Below are 9688 nucleotides of genomic sequence, written 5' to 3' on the forward strand. Positions count from 1 at the left end.
TTTTTATAATTTTATCATGTCTTGGGTACGTAAAAAGGGATTTCCAATAGAGGGTGTACATGCAGAATATTTTTATAAAAGACATGTCGTTTACCATATATATGTGTAAGGGTATGATCATGCTACTTATCTCGTAGCGCTAATCCAGTATTTCCAGGGTGCGATTGATTTCCTATAAGATAGGCACGTAGTTTACGTCAATTTCTACCCATATATCTAGAGTTTATATGTCCCACTTAAATTTCCCGACGTTTGGTCAATTTTTCTAAAATAGTCTATCCTTTTGTGCGTAACTCTCTTAAATCAAAAAATATATATATCACGATAAGCCCAACACATAAATCTGTTCGTCCATTTATAATAAGTATATATTACCTATATAGTACACTATGACTTACGTAATTTCTCCAACCTATAACTTAAAGGCATGAGACTTAATAGGTTGATCACACAAGGGAGGGGGACGTACTGCCTTTATCATGCAGAGAGAGATCACTTACAGAGGAAGATCAGAGCTTGGACGTCCGTGGCTTACGATGAGTTCTGGGTGGTTTGTCAGTGGCTCAAGACGAGTGAGGTGGGTTGACTAAGGCAGTGGAACCATGGTGAGAGGCAGAGGATTGCAGGCGAGCGGTTGTGCTCAACGAAACGAGATGAATGGTTGTAGTTTTCTACGCTCGAGGAAGGAGGTTCGGAAGGTGGTTGTTGGCTCTCCAAGGTGGCAGCGGTTTGCAGTGATTGGTGGTTCTGTAAGTGAAAGAGTTTTAGCACAGGAGGAAGCTGCGGCTTGCAGTTGTTCCATGTGACAGGGGTGAAGGTGAGGAGGTGAGGAGGCTTGCTGAATGAGGGTCTTGGTGATGGTGGTTGAAGAAGGTAGCAGTGGCAGCAACGCGGTGGTGGGTTTTACGTGGAGGGCTCGTTCATGGCTTCGTTGCTGTGATTATTACTGGAGAGTCTCGAGGTAGTTTTATAGGCAGGGGAAGGGAGGTATCGTGGATCATAGGAGGTTGGATAGAGTTTGGAGTTGGGAGTTTGTTTCCAATTGAGAAACTATGCAACTAGGAAACTAAATGGATGACAATAAGGAAACGTAGATGGAGAGGATTGAGGCGTGAAGGGAGAAAGGATCCAATCCCATGAGATTACAAATATTAAAAAGGATAATGGTTTTGATCTAAGAATCTTATTCATGCAAACACTAGAAGAGAAAGGGAAAAAAAACTAAATCTAAAATTAAAAGAAAGCAAAAGAAATGAACAAGTTTACCGCCTTTGGTGTGTCAAATTCAGCAAACCTATTCTTTGAATGCGCTTCTTGAACCGTTTTTCCGGCAACGACGCAAAAATTTGATTACACCCAAAGAATAATGTGGCTATCGCAATATAGATTGGGGTGTCAATTCCACAGGGAGATAGTAGAAACACTAAAAGAGACTAAAACTTTAAGAGAACAAAAATCAAAGTAGCAATGTAAGATGAATCCTTTCTGAAAAGAAATAAATTGAAGAGCCAAAACGTAATAATGAAAAGGTTTGACCAAAATTAATAGCAGCGAAGCATCGTGAATGCCTTACTTGAACTTGATAATTCTATTCATAGCAGATTCATTGGATACTCAATTAGAGATCATAGCACCAGACTCTCTAATTGGAAAATATATCTTTATAACCAATTTGTTCAAATGTAATTCTTGAAAACCACTCTTCTTTTGAAAGCATGGATTGCTATCTTATTAGACTTAAATTCGAAGACAATAATATACCCAATAGCAATACTATAGCAGAGAATCACACCAATAAGATTGACAACCAAACCTAGAACATAAACACCTCAACAATCCCATAGAGAAAGCATGACTGAATCTATGAAAATTATTGGTTATAAATTATCCAAATACAAGAAAGACTAATAAGATGATAAACAAGAATTGTATCAGCAAGAAATTTTAATACATGAATCCAATAGAATTAAAATCATCATCATTCAAGCAAGTTCATACCTAGCTTCACCAAGTAATTAACTCTCCATTCAAAATAAGGATTCTTTTTCTGGAAGATGAATTTGTCCAAATCCTAGCACACTCTCTACCAAAACAAGAAGGGATTCTTCTTTTCTGTCCCCTGGCTCTCTATTTTTCTCACTTTTTCATGAGTCATCCCAATAAGGAAAGAAAATCGCATGCAAACTCGGGTAGGTAATACTCCAGATTTCCACGTGTAGATTGCGGGCCCTTTTTTGCTTTGTAAATGGCCGAATTAGAAAATTACTATGTCTGAAACCAATGTAACCCAATGAGTTTGCTTTCCAACACATCTTCAATCGCCTCAATCGAAAATCGGATGGGGAAGATATGACTATAATACTAATGGATACTTAGAGAAGCTACAGATTACAAATATTTTTCATTAATTGCTCTTTCCTTGTTTATGACACGAATCTCTTTGACTTTGGACTTTTGAAATTCTCCATTGATTATTCTTTTCTTCCTTATTAGCCAGACTTCAGCTTGATCATTTTTAGATTCATTCCTACAATAAAATCATTAGACACTAAATCAAAACATGGGCACTATGAAATTAAAGTTTAAATAGGAAAAACATAATCAGAATGCCCAAATAACACATATAATTTAGCAATTAAACTCGTAAAAGCAATGTTCAGAGTACACTTTTGTGCTCTCATCAAAGCCCAATACGTGATGGCAGAGATACATGAGGGAGTCTGCGGAAACCACTCTGGCGAAAAAACGTTGGCAGCACAGGTCACGTGCGCATGGTACTATTGGCCCAACTCTCTCAGGGACGTGGAGGACTTCACAAAGAAATGCTCTAAGTGCCAAGAGCATGTGCCAATCCCCCACTATCCACCTGAAGAACTAACCTCCATTGTATCCCCCTAACCCTTTGCATAGTGGGGACTTGACCTTATCAGTCCGATGGCCTCCCAGTTGCCAACGATCATTTCCGCTAGCCAATCGGCAGCCTGGAATGAAACAAGTCAGAGGAAAATGACGAAAAGAAAAAATGAAACAAGGGAATGGTTGGAGCCTGAGCAAAGTAAGGTCTGAGCATCTGCCTAGGCCCTCTCAAAACCCAGGCTAGTCTCTTGGGCACTCCCACTAGTAGGATGAGAAGAAGGCTTGGTGCAGGGCGGCAATGAAAGGACGGAAAGCTCTTGGTGGATGACCTCGGGAGAAGCCAAGATCTGGCTCGGTTGGGCCTTGCTACCCAGAGCATACCCCCTCCAAGTCTGGAGCTTCACGAGAGGAAGAAGGGTTCCCAAGTGGGGAAGCTGATCACCAGGGGGAAGTCTCCATCTCAACATCAGGCAATAGGATCAATCGGGTGCCTCATCCGCTACAGAAGCTTCCACATCAATCTGGGGGGACGCCAGCGGGGGAGGAGCACTCGCATCAATCGGGGGGGATGCTGGGAGCACCCGCATCAACCTGGGGGGATGCCGACGTAGGAGGAGCACTCGCATCAACCTAGGGGGACGCCAGCATAGGGGGAGCACTCACATCAACCTGGGGGGACCCCGGTGGAGGAGAAGTAGGGCATGGCATCTGGTCTTCCGAGACCAAGAATGAGTCAATGTCGATCTCAGGGAAGGTTCCCAACGTGGACAAGGGGCTCGAAGCCCTATCTTCAGCAACACTTTGCACTTGGGGGGGATCCAGCTTTGGCTCCCCCTGATGAACAGAAGACAAAGCTATCTCCCTCATGGGGGTCATAGCGCCAACAGCCTCCTCTGCGGCGAGAGTTGCCTCGAAGGAAAGCAGAGGCTCAACTGAAGGGTTGGCCCTACGGGGAGCAGGGTTGAAGACAACAATTTCGTCTACCTCACCCTCACCTACTCCAAAGGCGACCCCTGGAGGCAGGACTACAGGCCGCATGGGGAAGTTCTTGTAATCTAGGGGTCGGGATCGGTAGAGAGGAGCTGGGTTGGTCTTGTAGGGAGGACTTCGCAGGAGTTGGATGAGAATCTGAAATTAAATATAAAAATCTGCTTAGGAGTATCCCAAAGTAAATAGAAACTCAATTCAAGAATACACAATAATTCCTATGATTCTTATTCATATTTTAGCATTTTAGTCTAATAATAGGGTAATTAGAGTGCACTTTCGTACACTCATCAAGAGGACTTCGTTGGAGTCAGATGAGAGGTACTGCCAAAGGTACCGCGTACATGCCCCGATAGAAGTGGGCGAGAAGGGCTATGAGAAGCACCGTGAGGAGGGCTTGAAGGAGCTGGGTGGGAGGCAGTGCCGAACTCGTTGAAAAGAGACCCAGATGGAGGCTGTCGTGATGAGCTTGCAGAGGCCCCACGTGAAGAAGACGGTGGAGCCTGGCGCGAAGGGCTGGGGTGGGAATGGGGGCCCCGAGACCCTGACCCGGGGAAGACCCCAGATCGCTTTACTCGGCCTGATGCCGCTTGCCCTTTTCACCCCTCGGGGGAGGAAAAGCCCGGTGCTTCCTGGTAGGAGAAGAGGGGGGAACCACAAGAAATTCCTGACCAAGCATAAAGGATCGGTCAGGAAGGAGCAGATGATGACTAATGTTCGTGTCAGCAATCAACATATCCGTCTCACAAACCTTGGGGTGGGCGGCCACCCAGGATAGAATAGTAGCCACCCAGAATTCTCCCTCTCGGACAGCTTGATCGAAAGGGATTGGCTCTTCAGCACATTGGCCCATATGGCCCGAACAAGAAATTCATGATAAATTTCCTCACCCTCAAAATACTCCCATCTCGAACCAAAAACAAAAAGGAAACACCTTTGTCATTCCTTAATAGAGGAGAAGCACTTCTCCAACATGACAAAACGATTCTCGACAGATCAAGCTTGGAAACTAGACAAGCTCCTATTGAGTCTTAGGATTCGATAGACCGACAAGAATTCCCGGGTAGTCAGATTGGGATAGTTCTCGGAGCCGTTGTCCAACACCTGGCAGAAGACTATGTAGCTCGCCACCATGATTCGCGAAGCCTTGGGGTGGAGTTGCGCCAGAGCCAACTTTAGATAATCAAGGATGTCCCGAATCGGACGATAGAATGGAAATTGTAGCCCGTTGAAAAACATCAACGAAAATAGAGCCACACGTGTGGCCATCCCATCTGCCTCTATGACAGGAAGACGACAACCGAGAATTTCCATGACCACCTCCGGGGGGATATTGTAAGACCGCTGCCATGCTCATAGGTCATCACCGGTAATGGACAATTCCCAGTTCCTCCTGATGAAAGACAAGAGTCGACCTTCGTGATCACTGGAAGCAGCCATAAGAGGGTTCGCGGAGGAAAGAGGAAGGACAGAGGCTCTCAGAAGCACAAGGAAGGCTAGGAAAAGAAAGAGTGAGAGACTTTTAGGAGTATGGACACAGAAAAGGGAAGAATAAAGAGGGGGAAGAAGGGTTTAAATAGGAGGACAGCCTAAGGTTGGTGTTTGGCAGACAGTGAAGTGACAACGGCTTGGAAGACAAAGGGACGTGACAGTCTTGGGAAAGCAAATGGACTGACAGCATGGCGTCAGTAGCCGCTAGGTGGACACATGGAAACTGAGGCGTCACATGGTCGTTCCAAGTATCCTGAAACATCCCCAGGAAGCTACACCGACCAGTTCAATAATGACGTGAATACATGTCCTCAGGGAACCCAAACAATGCAAGGCAATAAATAAAGGGGAGTAATGATTAGGTATGTGACAAGCACAAACCAACCCGTGGCTTGGAACGAAGAATACGCTTTGGGATCTAACAGTTGGGAAGCTGGGAAGACGGCATGACATAAGAATTTGTGCATATTAATGCTTAGGGCGGGAGGGATCATTTAAAATTCCTACCGCACACGTGCGCTAGGAATTCGTAGGGTTTTGTGAGGGGAAGAATTCCATGGGGTTGGGCTAGGAGGGTAGGCTTGGGCCCAAGGATACAACCCAGCCCAGGAAGCCCAAGAGAAGGAATGATTAGGCAGGGTACACTGACAGAAGGGTAACAAGTGGGACAATCTGACACCCCCAACTGGTTGACAAGCAGGGACATCTCCTGACCCTGAACCTCGGTGCCTAGACGTGTCAGAGAAGTGAGGATTTCTGTCTGAGGCCACGACACATTAATGAGATGGAGAAAGTCATGAAGGGAAGCCATGTCACATTTAATGCGTCTTGGGGCTCGATACCCCACAACATGAATCCTGGTGTCAGGAACAGTCGCCATCAGGCCTGAGTGATCTGCGACGCATCAGGTGAACGGTAGGACACCCGATCCCATACAGACACGCCCACTACCATGAAGGTCAGCCAACCAGATATAAATAAATAACCTCCTCCCACGACCAGTGAGGGGGTTAACACTGACATATACTCTTATTATCATTCTCCTTAAGATATTCTCTCTTGATATTCTCCCTCACCGAAACTGACTTGAATGTCGGAGGTACAATGGATCCCAAGCTCACCATTCCTCATCTTAGCAGGAACCAACCCCAAGCTCTAACGGCATGGAGTTGTCCAGGCTGCGAAATACGACATAACACATCTTAACATCCAAACTTATCTTAGGTGGGTCCTACAAAATTCATTCTACTATCTCAACTCACTAATATTCATAAATAACTCAACTCAACATCCAAACAGAACTTCAATCTAATGTTAAAGAATTGGGCCTGTTGTTACGGTCAAATGTTTTAAATCCCCTCGATAGCCAACTTTCTCTCTAAACCCAGCATCTTTCAGACCGGCTAGAGGGGGTGGGAGCTTCGGCTCCTTCCCCCTTCCCTCTCCCTTTCTGGTTTTCCTTTGTATTTTTGTTTTGTTTTTTTCGTTTTTTCAGGCCATATAAAGGGAGAATCACCGTTCGTGATCTTCGGGGTCCCTATAGCCAACGCGCCCCACCAGGAGGTTGCCCAGCCGCCGATCTACACGTCCACAGAACACGGTCCCAACCGGAGTGAAGCGTAGCCTGCACGCGCGGGACGAAAATTCCGGAGCTCGTCGGCACGTGGCCCTCATGCGCCTCCAATGAGCTCTTTGCCGTTGCAACACGCGGCAGCTCCCGAACCGGCGACTCTGGATCTTCCAAGACCGATTGTCGGTTTTTCCTTCTGAGACGTTTTTGTGCACTGTTTTTCCATTTTTACAGTATTTTTAATGTAATTTATTTTTGCATTATCTTTATTTTCAAGAAAACAAAAAACTCAAAAATATTTGTCCCTTCGGATTTAGGTCCAAAGGGTGTTGTCCCCCCTCTGTTTAGTCGGTGATGTTGGGATTTGGTTTCTCCATACCCCGTCCAGTTGGGTATGGAATTTTGTGTTTGGTTACTGCAAACTCTGTCGGAAACAGAGTTGTGCTATCTCTTAGACTTCAGTTTTTAGAGATAAGCTGTCTGGACTAGACCATGTCAGTCACAATAGTGTATTGAGAATTCTAACTAACGTTTATAATTGACTTGTTGTTTAAAGTTAAATTTATATGTCCTCTTTAAATGAATGAAATGAGATCCGTTTTATAAAAAAAAAAAAAAAAAATCCCCTCGATAGCCCAAATCCGATTTGAAGGCAATCTCAAAAAATAAAAGAAAAAAACAAAAACAAAATGAAGTTAGAATCAGAGCACGCACTGCAAAAAATGAAGTAAAGCCCTAACGTAATTTATACATGACCGTCTTGTTCTCCAGCAGCTCAATTCTGCGCCTGCAATAGCGGATGCTCTCACCCACAAGCGGTCGACGAAATCCCCAACCAAACGTGATGGAGTCGAGCATCCTAGAATCAATCGGCGTCGAGATCATCGGTGTCATGTCCCCCGTCTCAATCTGCATGTTCTTGGTGGTCCTCCTCGTCTACTCTCTCTCTCCTTCCAATCCCTTCTCCTCTCCCTCTTCCTCTACTTCCATCCGCACCGCCGCCAACCTTGTCTACCTCGAGAGCCCTTCTGACTCTGCCGGACAGAAGCTGGAAGGCGCTCTCTTAAACGCCTTGGTCTTCGTCATCCTCATCGCCATCGTCACCTTCCTCCTCGTCGTCCTCTACTACTATAACTTTACCAATTTCTTAAAGAACTACATGCGTTTCTCCGCCTTTTTCGTGCTCGCTACCATGGGTGGCTCCATCTTCCTCTCCATAATTCAGCATTTCTCCATACCCGTCGACTCTATCACTTGTTTCTTGCTGCTTTTCAATTTTACGGTCGTGGGTGTACTGTCCGTGTTCTCCGGTGGGGTACCTATATTCTTGAGGCAAGCGTATATGGTCTCGTTGGGAATAATTGTGGCAACATGGTTCACGAAATTGCCCGAATGGACGACTTGGGTTTTGCTGGTGGCTTTGGCTCTATATGATTTGGCGGCTGTCTTGGCCCCTGGAGGGCCGCTGAAACTGCTGGTGGAATTGGCATCGAGTAGGGATGAGGAATTACCGGCTCTGATCTATGAGGCTCGGCCGACCGTATCACGGAATACAGGAAATAGGGGTTCTAGTTTAGGGCTTTTGGTTGGTGGGGTTTCGGATTCTGGGTCGGTTGAGCTACAGGCGGTTGAGCGTGACAACGGAAATATAAATGTGGTTGACAATCGCAGTAATTCTGAGTATACCTCTGTTGAGGTTGGGAGTTTTCCAAATGAGGATGGTGACAGCGGCAGAGATCAAGGGGAGAGTTCCCCGTTGGTAGGTCATTCGCGGGAGAGGCATTCGTCGAGCAGTGGATCTGCAGAGTATTCAACTGTGGTTGTTGCTTCTGATCGAGCTTGGGATCCAGAGTCCGAGATTGTTGATGAGGAGACGTCTCCACTGGTTGACACGATGGGGGTGGGGAACAACAGAGAGTGGACTAGGAGGGATAATGCAGAGGTGACGAGTAGAGGTATTAAACTTGGCCTTGGAGACTTTGTTTTCTATAGTGTTCTTGTGGGCAGAGCTGCAATGTACGATCTTATGACAGTATATGCTTGTTACCTTGCAATTATTTCGGGACTTGGCTGCACTCTTATTTTGTTGTCGCTGTGCCATCGAGCTCTTCCTGCCTTGCCAATTTCGATTACATTGGGTGTTGTTTTTTACTTCTTGACTCGGTTATTAATGGAACCTTTTGTGGTTGGGACGGCAACAAATTTGATGATGTTTTGACTCTCGATTTTTGAGAGATCAATTGGATGTTAGAGGAATACTGATGTTTTCATAGGCATGAGATTTGTATACAAGGTGAAAGGTACAACTACCTGAATTTTTTCCCATTTGTGATTGGTAACTTTATCATGATCCAATCTCTGGACTTAATAATGCAGCAACTTTTAAGACCTGATAGTGATGAATTGAAATGTAAATTGACTGGGTTTAAGAGTTGGTCCTCATAAATATTAGAGCAATTAATCATACTGTAGTCAATGATAGATATCATTTAGCCTTTATTCCGACTGATAGGTCTGGGAACCTAAGCTATGACAACACATTTATGCATAGAATCGATATGTATACTTGATTTTACCTGAGTCCTTGAATCCTATATTAAATGCATACTTCTTACAGATTAGTATATAAGGATTGGTAGGTAATGCCATGCTACATTGTTTTAGTATAAAAATATTTGCTGACAAGAGTAAAGCAAATTTTGACATTTTTGTCTTTTGTTGTTTGTTTATTTTAACTTTGCGGCTGGTTTTTTAATTTTCTTTTTTTGTTGATAAGTAAAGTAA

General features: G+C 44.7%; 1 protein-coding gene across 1 annotated transcript; it reads left to right on the forward strand.

Moving 5' to 3' along the window:
- The first annotated feature begins 7618 nt into the window (after positions 1–7618).
- LOC109007426 (presenilin-like protein At1g08700) lies at positions 7619–9333 on the forward strand. The gene has a single exon (XM_018987096.2). The coding sequence runs from the start codon at positions 7704–7706 to the stop codon at positions 9120–9122; it is 1419 nt and encodes a 472-aa protein (XP_018842641.2). The 5' UTR covers positions 7619–7703; the 3' UTR covers positions 9123–9333.
- The last annotated feature ends 355 nt before the right edge of the window (positions 9334–9688 follow it).

The sequence above is a fragment of the Juglans regia genome, chromosome 3 (assembly GCF_001411555.2).
Source record: "Juglans regia cultivar Chandler chromosome 3, Walnut 2.0, whole genome shotgun sequence".
Classification (NCBI taxonomy): Eukaryota; Viridiplantae; Streptophyta; class Magnoliopsida; order Fagales; family Juglandaceae; genus Juglans; species Juglans regia.

Coding starts and splice junctions, on each gene's coding strand:
- LOC109007426 (XM_018987096.2), top strand. CDS start 7,704: ATGCTCTCACCCACAAGCGGTCGACGAAATCCCCAACCAAACGTGATG.